The 18195-nt window shown below is 39.3% G+C and overlaps 1 protein-coding gene across 1 annotated transcript in view; it reads right to left on the bottom strand.

The window, feature by feature from the left end:
- Positions 1-18195, bottom strand: part of alk (ALK receptor tyrosine kinase) — a 330599-nt gene that overhangs the window by 186831 nt on the left and 125573 nt on the right. Inside the window, exon 2 of the mRNA XM_062398186.1 lies at positions 1149-1259. Within this exon, the coding sequence (XP_062254170.1) occupies positions 1149-1259 (111 nt within the window). The remainder of the gene's footprint in view (positions 1-1148; positions 1260-18195) is intronic.

Genomic DNA, 18195 nt, shown 5'->3' with positions numbered 1-18195 from the left:
CTATGCATTAGCTCGGTTTTAGATAAAGTACTTGTGAAGCTGCAGTTGTGTCCGTACTTCAACATTATATTTACAAAAAGATTTGTGCACAGCTGCTGGTCTATTTTGGACTTTGAAGCTGGTGTTGTTTGTTGTTGATGTGGAGCAGAAAACGACTTGGACCGAAGACTAAAGTCATGTTTTCTTCCTAATCAAAAATACATGGGTCCCCTAAGAGCCTGTTTTTGCATGTATGATTTAGACATCTTAAGCTCATGGAAGATAACGCCAAAGCATAGCAGCTTGATTACTGTTTGCAAAATATGGCTGAACTAAGACTGAACCAGAAATTGATCCACGTGAATAAAGGGCAAACCTCATAAACTGGTGGCTCAGATTATTGAACTGTGACTCAATAATGTCATGTCTGTTCTTAACATGAAAATGGCTTTTACAAAGGATTTCATTTGTCAGGATCCATGGCGACATGGACAATCCAAGGTACTATTTAAAGTTGATTTAATTTGCAATCTGTTCCGGCATTAAGTCATTGAGGGTTGATTTTAAAATACAGTAAACCGTTTCATGATTTCTTTCAAATAGATTCTTCGACTTCTTTGATTTAAAGACAGAAAATAATGTTTAAGAAGTTGCCATGGTTTTGTAAAACTCCAGCCACAATTTTGGAAATAATTAATTAATCATTTAATTTAATTTATTATCCACAGTCTGTAGGTAAAGTTATCAGTCATCTTCAAATACTTATGACTTCTGTGCTTATATTTCTAACATCCCAGTTTTAAAATAATGTCAATGTTTTTAACAACATGACACTGAAGTACAGTGGGGTCGGAGACTCTGAGACCACACTCCATTCATTGTAGAAATGTCCTTGTCCAGTTTATATTAAATGTATTCATTTAAATATTGAGTAAGGAGATTCATTTATTGTTTTTTTTCAAATACATGTTTAGAATGATGAACAGGAACCAAGTTTTGTGTGATGGTTGCATGGTTGATGGCAGAGGACACGTGAGAAAGAGACATTCATGTGTTCTGATGGAGATCTGATGCCAGGTGCCATGGTCATTTGGAATAAAGGATTTTTGAGGAGAGAGGTGTCAGGGCCTGTCCATATGTCTGAGCTGGGCTGACAGTGTCCAACTCACCTGACAGCGGCTGGGCAATGTTTGGGAAGCTCAGGTCATCTTCTGCCACCCAGGAGAAGTTCCAGTACCCTCTAGGAATGCCAGCAGCAGTCCTGCCTGCCAAAGATTCACCTGTGAAAAAACATTATTGAAATGTTTAGGGATTCAATTAAATAAAGGTTACTCTGTGCTGTTTTTTGGGGGGGTAGACTGGTTGCTGCTGCGTCAGCCTCCGAGCGGAGGTTCCATTTATTTGTTAGTCCAAATCCACTCAACTGTATCTTCCCTTATTGCCATGTTACTGTTGTCTCATCTGACAGCTTGAAACCACTCATCACTCATTACATTGCAAAGCCCAGCCCACTGCAGGTTTTGCACCAAAACCACTTTCACACAAAAGCAGCAGGTGTACTCAGGTTTTTTGACAGACTCTTTTCCCATTGGCCGTGGAGTACTTATGGGTACTGGCTCTAAACTCACCTTCTGCACTCAGAGACCAATTATCTCAAGATCGAACACGGGTCTGATGTAAAATAGATGCAACAACTTTCTCTTATACTTTCTTCTATCCCAAACTTTCCCACCTTTCCAAACACACACCCACACACACACCCAGACAGTATCTATCTCACCTTGTCCTTAGTCTATGGATAATTAGAACAAAGTCACACACTAATACACCACTGTCTGGGAAGGAGAGTCCTGCATAAATCCTAAAGTCATTTCAAATGAGCCTTAAAGAGCGATTGATCGTAAACGCTGCCTTTCGCTACTAAACAGAACATGTTGTAGTTCCTGTCAAAGAAGAACACATGGTATTTAAGGTTTATTCTTCCTACGCATGACTTCCACTGACATAAACAGCAGACGAACGGCAGAAGATTTTTTTCTATTATTTTCAAGGGCCCTTATCCATATCTGAATTTTGTACGACAAATGCTTATTTTAAACACCAAGTATTAGCTTATTATACATGAATACATTTTAGTGGTTATTCAATGAATGTTTGTAAGTAGGAATGTGTGCGTGCTTGTGTGTAGGAGCTTGTGTGTAAGTACAGATGGGAATTACTTGAAAGGGATCTTATGGCCCTGTTCCGTTAGTTCTTATGGCTGGAGGCCAGCCCCTTCAAGATGAGCGTCTGTTCCTGATTGACTGAGTGATGCCGTTACACCATTCCACCATTCCACCATTTTTAAGCATTAAGACTAAGATTTTTTGTTGACCATGTTTTAAATGTTATCTTTCATTTGCAAGTATTGCTCTGTGCTTTATTGACAAATGAATCCAAATGTTGCTACAATATTGGCATTTGGCACTTAGTACAAAAACAACAACCTCTTGTGACTGAATGGTTCTCACTTTCCAAACAAAGGGGAGAGGATTTAGGCAGGCAGGGACAAAACCAGCTCAAGGTCGACTCGGTTCCCTTTGTTTGTACCAAATCGCCATTGAAATAAATCTGATCATTTGAATGTAACATCGCTAGTGATGAGTCCCAAGCTCAAACACTTACACGGAGTGCAGAACAAGGACTTGGTCTCTTTAAGTACCAATTAAAGGCTCCGTGCCCCTAAAATACAGAACCAGTTTAGACTGAACATCCCGAGGGAATCAGTCACTTGCACCAGAACACCCAAATAATGTGATAATGATGAAGCCCTATCATGGCCATTTTACCACAGCAGAAATATCTGTGCAAGATGTCAGCACAAATACACACAACTGAAACCTGTCAGTTTTATGCTACTTACAATTAGGAGTGTGCAATATATCCAATATACTCAATGTATCGTGGCTTTTACCACATGCGATGAATAAGATTACTTTATATCGGTTCTCTCTTCTCATGCATGAGAAGAGAGAGAGGGAGAGAGGGAGAGAGGCATATATTGTGTATCTAGAGATTGCCTAAAATTATAGCGTTATTTGTTACAGGCCATATCGCCCAGTCCTACTTACAATGCTCTGGTCCTTCTACATGTACCAAACAACCAGACGCCAGAGGGAGCAAGAAGCCAGCAATCTACTGAATTGTTTAAATTTTCAATATAAAATCATTTAACCTGTAACCTTACAAAAGGATGTCTGTCTGTTTCAAGTATTAAAAAAAATTGTGAGGAGAAATACCAAAAAAAACCACTGACACCTTGAGTCATTGAAAGTCTTTACAGATAGGCTCAGAACAGGATGGAGAAAGGGTCAAGCACAATGTCAGTGTGTTTATTATGAAGTGGGAGAATATCGTGGCATCAAATCCCCATGTCCCAGGTAAAATGAAAAAGAAGGACTTGACCAAAAATAGATTAGGATAATATAAAAGATTTATCACAGACAAGTACCAAGGAATGAAAAATAAACATAACCTTTAAAACTGAAGCACAAGAAAATGTATCTATGTTAAACTATTAATTACTTCTTGCTCCGGCCTACAACTGAGCTGTGTTTAATTAGATTGTTGGAAGGGCCGAGCCAATGAAATCAGGAAAGTGCCCTGGGGGTCCTTACGACAGGTTTGAGTGGGAAAAAATGGTCATGACTTGGGTGAGCCTCAGCTGTTTTAAATGTGGACACCAGTGCATGCTCATTCCCCTTCTTTTCCCGGATTATGGCCATGTATGAAGAGTTTAGTCCATACAAAGGAGCTTGTTGGATGCTGTTTAAGATAGCTGGCTGATATGAGAGCTCCAGAGAACTGGGAAGGAAAACAACTAAGGTTCTTTATCACACCGATGAGTTGGCTTTGGTTGTAGTCCTCAGCTCACATTTGAAGAACAAAAGGTCATGGAGAAAGCAGATGTAAAATATACCTGACAAAGCCTTACATTTTTTTTAACACTGGAGGGGACGAGCTCAAATGGCATGGTCAAATACTCAAATTATTATTATTAATAATCCCTTGATAAACCTAAGAAATATCTTTATATGTCATACTCACCAAAGAATAAAAACTTGCCTGTGACAAGAATAGCAACAATAAAATCAGGGTTAAAGTTATTATTTGTTGGTGCTGTAAATTAAATTGATACAAGATTACCAAACACTCAGTTATGTTTTTTAACAGCCAATTCGTTTTTATTCAGAGTGACAGTATGATTATTGAGGTGGGTTTTTTACTGGCCAGTATTTATTATTAGGGTGGTTACAACTCCTGCACCTCCCCATAAATGATGGCCTAGCTGGAGCTGTCCGGCTGACTTATAGCTATCGGAAGATGTGGCTAGCTTTCTGACTGACTGACAACTGAGGATGGAGAAGTTGGCTGCCTGAGTCATTTTCAGAGGAGTGGTATTTGTGGCTGTTTACGGGGCAGGTTGGCAATATGCCCTCATATAAGGTGACTTTTCCCTGTATTCTATGAATAGGTCAAGAATGCCTGAGGCAGGGATTGTAGTAGCACGGCTAGCAGTTCCCGAAATTCTTTTCTCTTTTCCTCGTTTTTTCTTTTTTCATATGTCAATAACTGGTATTGTGCCAGTAGTTGTAAAGACAATGTACTATTGCAATAAACAGGGCACTGACTCTGAATACAAAACTATGATCCATGTTCCAAACCTCATGTATGGAAACAAGCTCTCAAATCAAATAGAGGTGTCTCTTATAATTGTATTAGCTCAGTCGTATAGGCTAGGATGAGGAGATCACAGCTGCATTGAGCTCGCAGCAGAACCATCTCTAAATTCAAAAAGGAGCCAGCTAAGCTAGTTCACTGGATTTCATCCAGACATGCTATGTTGGATAGGTCCAACTGAAAGGAGACACCTGGGTAAGATTCAAAACGTGTAAGGGTGATTAACTATCCTCTGTTGCTGGCCTGGAAACACATCAGAGGGACCCACAGGAGTTAGAGGAAGCGACTGAGAAGGAAAACAACTAAGGTTCTTTATCACACTGCTGAGTTAGCTGTGGCTCTAGTCCTCAGCTCACATTTGAAGAACTAAAGGTCATGGAGAAAGCAGATGTAAAATAAAGCTGACACAGCCTTACATGAACATAATGATGAGTTACAGCTACACCATTAAATGACAGTTTTATTTATTTTGCAAGAAAAATAGCAACATTCATATTCTTAAAGGAATAGTCTATATATAAATATAGAAGTCCTCATATTTTAGCAGAATTTTATCCTTGATGATACCAAATTCTTTGTCCAAGACAAGTAATAGAAAACTAGTTTGTCAGTCAGAAGAGCACATACGTATCTCCCCTAAAGCCCAACGGTCCCCTTCAATTCAATCAAATCACACACGCCCATATGCATAATGCTGTTCATCGAGATCCATGAATATTCCTTAGAGCAGGCTTCTCACTGCAAGGATGTTACATTTAGTCTTTGTCATTAAAGTATGAGGATCTCTGAAACGGAAACTGCTCGTCAATTAAAACTACTGAACTAAATAGATTATCTAGTGTTGTGGTAAATTACAATGAACTTTTTTTTTTTTCAATGTTCTGATATTTTACAGACAAAACAAATAGTTGTTTGTTAGAGAGATTTGTAGCAAGGAAAATCCTTAATGAAAGTCATAATTTGATGCAGCCCTGAGGTCATGTCTGACTGTGGTAATGAATATGACGTAAAAGTAAAGCTAATTAAAATTTGTTTTCACAAGCTGATTCAAGATTCTTTGAAATTCTTCCAACCAAAAGCCTTATCAGGATATTGTTTACATATGTTGAGCAAAGCAAGGTTTCTATTTTCTGAAATGCAACATGTTGACATCTTAGTAAAACTGTTTGATGGGCTATGAAAATTTCATAAAACACAACACAACATGTCTGGCAATGAATGAAAGTTAAATAACTTAGGACCAATGCATACATATGGTGAGCCCTAGCACCACCATATATAGCTGACCTCCTAAACTCCACTCAGAAAGCCGGTAAATGGTTGACTTACTAACATCTGCAAGGTACAAAACGATTTGAAACACTGGGTCTAGTTATGAGCGATGCTCAACCCATAAATGTCGATTTTTGTATAAATGTCTTAAATATAATATTCTAACCTGCATTGAAGTAATTCACCAAAAAACCGTCAGACCATTTAGTTTACAGCTCAACAAACCCATTTAATCTCGCAGTATCTCTTTAAACTTTTAAATCCAACCATTAACATGTCCACACAACCCTGAAGAAATATGTCAATTTTACCGCAGCTTTCAATAATTTAGCATTGTATTTCATTTGTGTCCCGCTGAAAATCCTAGCTGTAATTAGCTTGTTCAAAATCTACTCAAGGAAAACATGTTTCAACCCCACAAATATAAGTGCATCACACACACTTACAGTATCCCCTTGTCCACAGTCAGTAATTCATGTACGAATCACCAAAGCAAACAGTCTAATTCTGTTCCACCCACAATCTGAACTCCTTCAGATGTCAAGTGGATTAATCAATGATGCTTGACTCAACCTGTCACGTTAACACGGCTATGCATGAACATACTCCGGATCTCCCTGAGTCCTCTACATCCGGCTCTTTTTGGATTCAAAAGAATAATTTCAAATAGGGGCATGATCCTTACAAATATACTAAAGCAGAAAGTAGAGACACACGGTGCAAGCTCAAAGTAGAAGAGCTACCCTTTTGTTGGTGACAATACTGTACATGATGTATGTGGTGCAGGTGGGGTTAGTTTCATGACAGCACAATGATCCAGAAATGTAGACAATTACCCATGAAGAGACAAAGCAGAGCAAGTGCATAGGTCGAGGATCTGTAGCTGTTAAGCCTGGAAGCCGGTGGTCTGAGCTGAATTCAGAAGGATACTCAAACACTTGCCAGCTGAGGAGACATTTCTAATATGTTGGTCGCATACAAAGTATCGAGCACTTACAGCTAATTAGCAGGGAAATGAGGAAACGCACTGTTTACACAGCTGGACTTTCATCCTTCTTGGCCTCCACCATCAGAATGGTCCTCTTCTTTTTAACAATTAATTAAAGATTTACCTTGGGATACATACTAAATAAATTGATTACCTGTCCGGCCTAGTGACGCATCATTAAATGCTCGTCAGAGTCTGCCGCCAGCACCACATCAGGCAGCTGAGGCCTTGTATCGGCTGCTCTCTCTCCGCTACGAAAGACGGCATTGATTTCCATCAGAGGAACCCTCATGTCCACTAAGCACTCCGACTTTCATTAAGACCTTCACAGAATTGCAGACACGTCCCTCGCCAACCCCCTCCCAATAGAAAGCAAGCCCACACACACACACATACACACACACAAACACATTCACACACACACACACACACACACACACACTTTTCACCTGAAGAACCAGAGGTGAAACCACTTTAACAATCATACAGTTGTGATTGTGGTGACACTAAATAATTCATAAAGGTCTCATCTACATTGATAGAGGTGTCAAAATTCCCCTAGTTTCATTTTAATGACTAGCTAATGACAACGTTAGCCAGGGTTAAACACAGTAGTCAGATTTAAAGGGTTCATGCTAATGTGCCACCCACAACACTTGTTGTAGCATTAAATTGGGATTGTTTATAAGAGGCTTTCCACGTTTGTCATAAGATGTTGCTACATTTTTTTTTGTGGCATAAATCTTTTCCTGAAAATAAGCAGGGATTTTGCTTCAACTGTAGGATGCAGCTTATAAAGTCAGAGTGCAGCCCCAACAAAAAAACAAGAAAAAGCTGAATAATGGACACTAATAATGCACATTCTCATCAAACTCACTTCAGGCTCTTGAAGAGTTGCCATGGAATAACACATTTTGAAAAACAACAACAGGATGTTACCATCTGCATATCTATCTTCTAATACCACAAATGTTCGTCTGTCTTTTTGTTTTTCAATCTATATGTGGAACAAATATTGTATCTCGTGAACAATCCTGTCATCGGCTTCACACTTAGCATATCCATTATAAATAGCCAGGGAAAGTGCAGTACCTGGTTTTTATGTGATTTGGACAAAAGTGTTAATATTAATTGAAACTTAATAAGCAGCCATGCAGAGCTCTCTAGCAGTCGTGGGGGGGGGGGGGGGGGGGGGGTTCAGTCTGTGGAGCGAGTTGAAGATGTCTTCCTCTACATCCTCGGATCAAATAAAGCAATGGTTGGAAACTAGGTCAAACAGCAGTTCAAAAATCTCTGCCAGATAAATTTGATTATTTAGATTTTATCATATCTATATATCAGCAGATGGAAACAGACTGCTGAGCTCCATCTCGACGCAACATTCATAGAATCAATTTCTCATCAAATTAAAAGCCCATTTGTTTTCTTGTTGTAATGCTTTATATTGATCTAAAATACAGAGCTTTTCCTTTGAAAAGTTGTGAATTGTGCCGAAGATTGTGTTGATTGCTTGACACAACGCTGAAATAGCCGACATGCAATGTATGAAAAAAATAATATCATCAGTTAAGTAAATCATTCAAACTTCTATGTTAACCAAACACATGAACAATAATTAATAATTAAGTTTCATATTCTGAAAAACATCGAATTTCTATTGCGTTTTGCATTTATAAAGACTGTTTATAAAAGGCTACGCACACAATGTTTAGTACACACACAATCAAAAGTGTGTTTACAACCGAAACTTATCTAGTAATAATAATCAGCCATAAAATTATACAAAATATAATCAGGAATACATTTTAGAGCTAAAACATTTGATCGAGTCTAACAGAGTATAAGTACAGTAGTTTCACATATACTGTATATTGTATTTTTGCTTTTGATGTAGCCCTTATAAAAGAAACACAAATTCAGAAAACCCTGAAATGAACTGAGAGTCTCACAACATATGATGAACTACCAGCGATGCCAAACACCAGCCCCTGAAATACCACCACAAGAATGCCCTCTGACAGCACTTGAGAGGCTCCCGTAGGTAATGTACTTCCATTTGACATGTGTACCCGGGATTCAGAATGAGATCAAGCACTGTTTTGTCTCTCAAGGCGAAAACCAAATGATTTTATCAAAGAGATGGATCATAAGGCTGCAGTCGGAACCCATTATCCAGGAGAAGAAAGGGCTGCATTGTGACAATGAAGATGTCAACTGGGCCTCACTGATGCTCATTAGAGAAAATGACTTTACTGTTGTACACTGATGCCACTTTTTTTCTTTGAAGATCTTCTACACAGTTGAGCTCTGAAACGCACAGCAACACCTGTTAACATAGGAGACAGCCCGGTATTCACAAATAATGTATTATAATAAATCATTCACTGGGGTATCTCATTTGCGAGGCCCTGCAAAATAGTTTTTGGCACAGGGGGTCTGATTTATTGATGGAAGCTAATATGATAAATTATGTAACCTACCTCTATGCATATGTCTGTTGGGCATGGCCCAATATGAACTTATGCATTTACTATTGCAGAAAAACAAAGCTTTTGCAGAAAAACTGTTCTCCTCAAATGAATCTAGGTTCTAGCAGCACCAAAGAGTCAGGGATTATACTCTTTCCTATCCATCACATAATGATAGTGGCTTCTGCATGACCCTTCATCTGTGGTATGTTAATGTGGGACTACGGCTAGGACAAAGCCTTGGAGCAGAGTTTTCCACTGAGAGACAGATGTGAGCCAAAGACACCAGGAGAAATCAAAGAGACAGGTGAATGCCGGAGCTCTGAAAACAACGGACAGCAGTTGCGTTCATCCCACTAACTTGGCTGCTTGCAAACAGTCAACAGCAGCAGCGGCAGCAGCAGCAGAGGCTGTGACACAGCTCATGGAGTCAATTACGGTACTAAGCTACTTCTCAGAGTCATGGATCAAAGTGAGACAGATCTGAACACAGAGGCATGAAACACTTATTTTAATTCATTATCTATGATGATCTCCAAGTGCCGTTACAAATCAACTTCTACAAATCGAGTACTTTTTCCTCCAGAGCTTGCCAAGAGAATCACATTATTTAGTTTTTGAAAAATTCAAAGTAACCCATCGTTAGCTATGAACGTCCATGGTTACACTGCAAACAAGGACTGCAAAGATTCAATTAATGTAGAATGTCTGGAGAGGAATCCAGTGTAAGACTGTAAGATTCCTGCATCATGTTGTTCCCAATGAACAATTGTTTTACATTCTTCATTGTTCTTTGAATGAGTATTCAAATACCATGAGAAATATTTTGAACTTGAAGGAAACTCGGAGCGCATACTTATACCATGGCTAGAGATCTATTCTGCCATGTCTAAGTCTTGCCATTCTGTCAAGGTCTAGTCCAAGTATTAGATTTGAGGAATCCAACTAAGCAACAAACGCCAATAAAAACATGACCTTCTGTGCAGAGGTAACAAACACTTACAGCGATGGAACTCACTCCTTTTCAGAATTATGATTACAGGAGTACTGATATAGCATACAACATATATTAATGGACATATTGACAACTTTATCACCACCTCTATGATATGAATTTATTAGCAGGTTGGATTAAGTTGTTAAAGATAGCATAGGTTTTTTCACAGTCTCGTCGTCATAAGCGTTTTCTAGCTATGATTCAGCCATAACGTTAAAAAACAAAAAAACAAAAATGCAAGTGCTCCTCCTATAGAGAAAGTAATGTCCTGGAAAATGGTACGGGATCTGTAACAAGGCCTGTTTTTTTTTTTTCATGGACGTGCTTCTGGTTTTAAAAGTCTTGCATGGAACAGAAAACTAAACTTCCAGATCATGCCACAGAGCTGTCCTGACAACAGACTCAAAACACCAGTAACCTCTTCTACCACCTACGCCATTATCATAAAAAAACACCACAGTGACTTTACGGAAGAAAGCCACAAAAGATTGCTCAAAACAAACCTCAGGCTGAAGTATTGTGAAGGCCCAACATGTAGCCAAGAATCGTGAGGATGGGATCAGATAATGGTTGCCGTTATACACTGAGAGGTTTGTTTCCATAGATCATGAAAGCACCCAGGCAAGATCTTAATTTACTTTTCAAGCGTCATTGTAGAGCTGTGTGCATTGTGCTCTTTCTCCCGCTCTCTTACATTTGGAATAAAATCAGAAATCTTGCATAGTAGGCGTTTTGTTCTTCGCTTTGACACCAAATCGTCCGTCTGGACAGTTTAATCTACTCTCGTCACATAGTCGGACTAAGCTACGGGCTCTGCATGGAGCAGCCATTTTCTGTTTACGATTGTATCACCAAAAAGAGTATCGAACATGGACGCCATAGCTGATACAAGAAATTAAGACAAATGGGTTTTATGTCTAGAGAAAAGAGAAGGTGAGACCAGTGGGAACGTCATGTTACCTGTGTATCTTACCATTGTAACAGACTACCACGACGACCCAAAGGAAAACATGGTGTGTGCGTGAGAGTGAGAGGAAGGTATAACGAGTTGGCTGGTTTGATATTTCATCCACAAATTAAACATTCATGAGAGAGCAAGTTTCAAAACCTCCTCTATGAATAAGGGCTGAGAATAGAGCAGATAATACTGTAGTTTTCCTGCACCGACTGACTTAAAATCTGTTTTAGGGGCACAGGAACCCAAACACTTTTTGGAGTGAAAATTCTACATTAAGTTAAACAGGCAGGCAATGGAATAATTTATTTTGATCTTATGTTTATCACGCCGATGTGTAAGTCAATATAACAGGACTGCAGAAAAAACAATTCTACTGCTCTGCTCCTGGCTCTGACAAAGCTACTGCCAGTGTAGGGCTCCTCATCACTCTTTTTACAAACCTCCTAGCAAACAGATTTAAGGATGAATTATGTGCCAAACACACACACACCCACATACATAATGACTGACAAAGGCATATCCTGTTCGATAGTATATATCGCCTTGTTTCATCTTCAACGAAAGACTCGGAGATAAATCCCTTTGTTTCTATTTAAAAGAACTGTCACTTTAAATTACCTAATAAAAGCAGTATTAACAGGTCAGCTAATTATCTGGTAGCTCCAACATATCTAATGCAATATAATGAAATCAGGGATAAACAAAATGTTATTATGTATAGGAGGGAATACCTCTAAAGAAAAATCTTAGCACTGATAATTCCAGGCCTGGGGAATGGGGAAGACTGGCACCCACTGTCTGGTTAGACGACAGACTCGCTCTCTCTGTAGTTAAAACACGTGTCCCGTCTTTCCTGCAGTTGTCAGATGTTTCATTGTTCCAATGTTGGTTGATAAGGGTTGTTAGTTGAAAGTGTTTGTCACTGTAATAACGTTGGCTGGCTGCTGATGACGAAGAGAGCTGTGTCCCAATTCCTAAGGACTGACGTCATGTCAGTGTGAACACACACATTGAATGGAGAGAGAGCTTTTTATTAAACAGCCGCACGAAATGTGTGTACTACTACAGCGATGATATGATCAAATCAAAATGACAGAAATCTGAAATTCTGAATGCTCATAAATATGTAACCACAAAAACAAGCATAACTCGAGTGGAAATAATAAGGACAAGGCCTGGTTTTTAAAACACTAATAAGGTCTTGAGGACTTTTGCAGTACCCTTTATATTAACTGTCTCCAATACTTTCAGAATGTGAATAATCGGTTTAATACACAAGTTTTACAATCTGTTTCTTTTGATGGGGGTTTCAGAGAATGGTAAAATCTTGATTTCCGGCCTCCTCCTGCTTCCTGCTCTGTAACCTGGCAACAACATCACAGACAGATATTCTGTCACACCCATCAAGCTGTGGTTAAAATAGCATCTAATGCTTCTCGGTTGTATGTATGGGGTCACATTAGCATTTCTGCTTATTGAGGAATTACAAGTCGTGCCATATTGTGCCGCCCTGTAGGCATAATCTTGGATCTAATGACCTACAGTGTTTAATGATGAAAAGAACCATGGAGGATTATTACAAACCAGCTTGTCATGCAAGTGATCTTAGTTAAAGTTCATGTCAGACACCTGATTCCTGCCAATTCAGTGATTACACATAAAAAAAAGTCAATATTATATATAAAGAAAGAGGTAAGTCTACTTCTCCTCTTTCCTCTGGGCACAGTGAATAATTTCAGATGATCAACCATCTCATCAAACGTTCTCCTTCATATCACTAAAGGAAGCCACTAGCTAGAGTGGCAGCTACATGTGTCTAAAATGACAAGGTGTCAGAGGGATCAGAGCCATCTTTCAGGGATTCAAATGAGTTGATCCTTTCTTGGTGTTAGTTTCCAGCTGACAGAGGTATATGCAGGAGGAAACATAATCTAATCTATGTATATATATGATTTTAATGCTGATGTACATGAGGTAAGGTTATGTACCACCACCAAACCAAACCAAATCAACACAAAGGTAACGTCTGAAGCAAAAACCATCAGTCTGCTATGTTGACAAGTTGAATCTCTTATGAAGGGTTAGTGCACAAACACTGCTAACATTGAAAGGCAATATCTCCCACACAGTTCTTTCTATACTGATGTAAAACTGAGATCTGGCACCTTAATGTAGTAAATGGTCTGCGCTTGTCTGGTCTTGACTATAGTGCTTTAAAGTAGTTTTGCCATTCAGTTCAACCATTCACACATATTGTACAGGACATCTTTGTGTGTGTGTGTCCCTGCATAACTCATACACTGCCAGCACAGCCGTCAGGGTCAATTTGGGCTTCAGTATCTTGCCCAAGGACACTTTTTTGGGTGAGTGAGATTGACCTACCCATCCTGTGGTTAGTGGATGGCAAGTTCTATCTCCTTAGCCACAGCCAACAATATTCACACTAATGCTTGTGTGTATTATTTTATTTCATGTTGAAAAGTCCTATATCTCTGAGTCTACAGAAACATTTTTAACTGTCCAAATATTTCTGTCATTTTAATGGATATTGGTAAATATACAGTATACCACACAACTGCTAAGATACTAACAGTACAAACGTATTCAAAGCACTTTCTCTCAAACTAATGAAGTAGGATTTCATCTCTACCCTTGCAAAAGTTTAACATTTAAATGTGCTGATGTTGGTAATGATCATTAAGCACATTATTATACCTAATTCATATAATACGTGATACAAATACTTCTTCATGCATAGAGGAAAATCTATCTTTACAAAATGTGTAAAACGTTTATTGATGACTACAAATTAGGTAATTTGGCCATGTCTTAAAGAGGTAATGTGCTAACCTTAGCTCCCTCTCTGAGACACATACATGTTTCCTTTCTCAGGTCTTTCCATTAATTCTGAACACAGACTTAAATTCTCGCAGAAGATCAGTGTATGTGTCCTTGAAACTGCATTGCGACGCAGCGGGAAAATCTCTAACATGCTATGACAATTGTTATGTCTTTGCTGCAAGTCACAGATCAAGCAAGAAAACATCATTCAACAGGAGACTCAAACATTCCCTGAGCAGACTGGCCTGATATTGACGGTCTCTCTGAACGTCAGCACAAATCTAACGCTGCCACACAATATCCAGGGACATGCACTGTCCCTTCCTTTGCCCATTGAATCTTTGAAACATATTGGCTGTGTCACAGACATTCAGCACAAGGCCCCACTAACAAACACAATTCATCAAGAAGGAGCTGCGGCTGTATCAAAGTGGACGTTGTTTACCACAATGCCTGACCCTATTATCACTAAAGTTAATGTAATGCTGGCAGACTTTTCAAATCTAAAATGGTTCTCTGTAAATCTTGTCCATCTCTGGACCTGACTTTTCTCCTTCTTTTCTTGTTTTCACCATGTTCGCTTGTTTGTCCACTCTCTTTCCCACCCACCCACACACACAATCTCTTTTTGTGCCAGTCAATGCTTCCAGCTGCCTTTTCTGACCCTCCCCATGAAATCTGACTCTTACCTGCTCCTTTTTCTGTTTGAATCCCCTCCACCCCAGCAGGACATACTCCAGTTAATCATCTCTGTTGTGTGGGCTGGAAGCTCTACTTCTTAGCCAATGACCTCTAGTGGAGACCTCTAGTGGAGATCCTGGTGATGCCCATGGCACAGCCGTGCTTCTCTCCGTCGAAAACTTAATTATAATGGAATTGGTGGTAGTCAGGTAGAGGTCAAACTGCTCAACCTCTGTTTGACTACCACCTGAACCACAAACAACAGATCAATACATACTCTTTAATTCTCACCACCCACTGTTGCACAAGCTAGGGGTTATCAGAACCTTAAACCACCCGTCTCCGAACGCGTCCACTAGGACAGAGAGGAAGGAGAAAGAACAAGAACACATCAGGGAAATGCATCAAATGTTGTTTACTTGTAACTGTGCCTTTGTCACTATACAGAGTGGATAACAACCATACAATGGAAAACATTGTCATTCCTTGCACTGTTGGAGCATCATGCACTCAGGAGAATCTTTGCTATACACCACATCCCTGTGCACTTCAGGTCCACTAACAGCCCGAGGCTTAAACTTGTCCGACATAAGGACAAAGCACCACGACAAGCATAGCTATGTAGTATACTTCGTTCAAATCACTGAGGAATGCACAGACCTGTCCATTGGGGGAACAAGGCACCTGCTTCAAAAGCATATGGCACAACACAGAAGAGCTGATTCATCAGGAAAGGATTCAGCAGTCCATCTACATCTAAAGTTCAAGGCACACACACTTTACCACAATGTCCACATGCATTTATAATGCACACATGTGTATATTTAGACTGGGTAAAAACAGCATCCTATGGTCTTTGCAAGCAGACATGCAGAACATTTGCATGTAGAGCAGAGACTGGAGATCTGGTCACAAGAGGTCTCAGGAGACACATTCAGGCGACATTTACAAAGCAGGTGAGAACAGATGAACTTAGAACTGTCCACTTGTTATCTTATCTCCCCTGACAGAAGTTAATACCAGAGCTGCACATGGCCCATGCCTTATGTGATCCAAATGACTCACATGATGTTCAGGTGGGTGAATGACTCACATGAGACCCCACCGACTCGTAAGGTGTTAACAACCGCACTAGAGGTTAAATGCCTTGGACTCGGCCTTTTAAATGACATGTTAGATGTCTTCAAGAGCCTCGAGTGAATAAAGTTGCCAATTTAAAAAGTATAGAAATACCAGGACCTGGACCACTGAGAATTTTCACACATATCTAACGCTGTGTGGTTTTTATTTTCTGATTTTAAAACATTACTGTATCCACCAGATACACTCTTGATGCAATATTTGGATGCTGAATTGCACAAAGCAGGAATATTGTGCTGTAATACTGTAACAGTTACAATATCAATAATGTAATGACTATTAGAATACAGCCCCACACATCAATCTGTCCTACTTCTCAATAAATATAAATTTAAACGAGACATTTAATCATTCACAGTTGATTATTCACCATGCTGTCAGTGCTAAGAAAGAAAAAATTACTTTTCAAATGATGAAATGTAAATACATGTGTGATGGTGTGTAGGTAATAGTGGGGTTGTTAAAACAGAGGAGTTACTCTTGGCTCAATACGACTGGTTTAAGCAGGTTTCCTTTTTCTGACTACAGCTCAGATGGATATGTATTCATGAGCTGTGCAGCAATTTAATTCCTTTCTGCCACAGTCTCAGCGTGTTGCTGAAAGGAAGCAATGAGTCATATTTCATTCACATCACTTTTTCCCATTTAACAAAACAAAAAAAATCGGTCACAGTTATATGTTTCCAAGATAATAAGGCTATTGTAACATAACGTGATGATTAATGTTTTTTTTTTTCAGTGCTTTCATCATTTAGCAGGTATGCTGACCTGCAGACCACTCGCAACAGAAAAAATATAGAGAGTAAAAAAGTTCCCTCCACAATGTGGGGACCCTCCTGCTGCACCTGGTTTAGCTTGCAGGGTGATCCACTCTCTATTAAACATTCATGCAAACATCAATTTCCCATGGAAACACGAAAGTTGAATTTGCTCCCAGTCCGAGTCTGTCATTAGGACTAGTTTGTGCTACATTCTGGCTGATCTGAGTGCGGGTATGTCTGTGATGTGTGCCAAGGGAACTGCAGTTTTGGGATTTGGGTGGAAGGAAGGGAAAAAGAGGGAGAGAAATAGAGAGAGTCTGCAAGAGCAAAGTTTTTATTACCATTTTTGTGTAGCACCTAAGCCAAATTAATTGGAAAAACTAAACTGCTTCTGCTCTGGAGAGAGAACAAACAGTACTTACCCTAATATAGGAGGATTTTTTGATGAAATGTTTTTATTCAATACAAAAGTTATTATGGTAGACAGCACTGGTGAAACAACCTGTCTTTCTTTTAAAATGAAATAAATATGGATGTAGCCATGAGTTAGAGGGAGAGGCATCCCTAGAAAAAGACCATAAAGACTGACAAAATGTCGGTTTACCATGGACTGACGTTTATGTGTGTCCTGGGTGAACCAATCACAAGTCACAGGTTTATATCTGGTGTTAGAATGTCTGCACATGTGTCTTTTCATCAAATCTCAACCTACCCTCTCTATATGCAAATAAACCCATGAGGTATTTAAAAGCAGTGTGCCACAGTCATTGTGAAAATAGTGTAAATGTTGCCACAGATAAATTAATGTATTGGAGGTATTGGAGGCGGTCAGCTGAGTAGGCAGTCTTTTCATATGTGGTCAAGGACACATTTGCATTTACACTGTTTAAAATGTAGGCCATATGCATCTCAGACCAGTGATGGGGCTGAATAAGCACTTAAGAATTGTGATCCGATCAACTGAGACAAATGGCAATACCAGGTTGAACTGGGCAATGCAGGATATGAGATTTGAATCCCTCTCATGTGACTAGAAGGGCACTCAGACAGTGCAGACCCCCATCCATCATGCCCCTTATCAAACCACATTTAAATTCACTAGATTCAGATTCATTTAATTGGATCCAATTTCCATACACTCATTATCATCAGTCCACTAAACATGCCAGATTTTTTTCCATCAAGATCCATAAAAATACTCTGAGAAATGAACAAAAATGTTAGAGAGAGTAGTTGCCACCTGATCCGGATCCACACCAAAACTGGATTTGTTCTTCCCTGGTGCATATATAATCCCCAGACGACTATTAAAGTAGTAATAATCTTAATTTCTTCTACTCATTATTAAGCTTACTTCTACTGATCACATAAAATATGATATATTGTTACAT

Source organism: Platichthys flesus, chromosome 10, assembly GCF_949316205.1.
Source record: "Platichthys flesus chromosome 10, fPlaFle2.1, whole genome shotgun sequence".
NCBI lineage: Eukaryota > Metazoa > Chordata > Actinopteri > Pleuronectiformes > Pleuronectidae > Platichthys > Platichthys flesus.
Note: the sequence above shows the minus strand (reverse complement) of the source record. Positions and strands in the feature narration are given on the sequence as shown.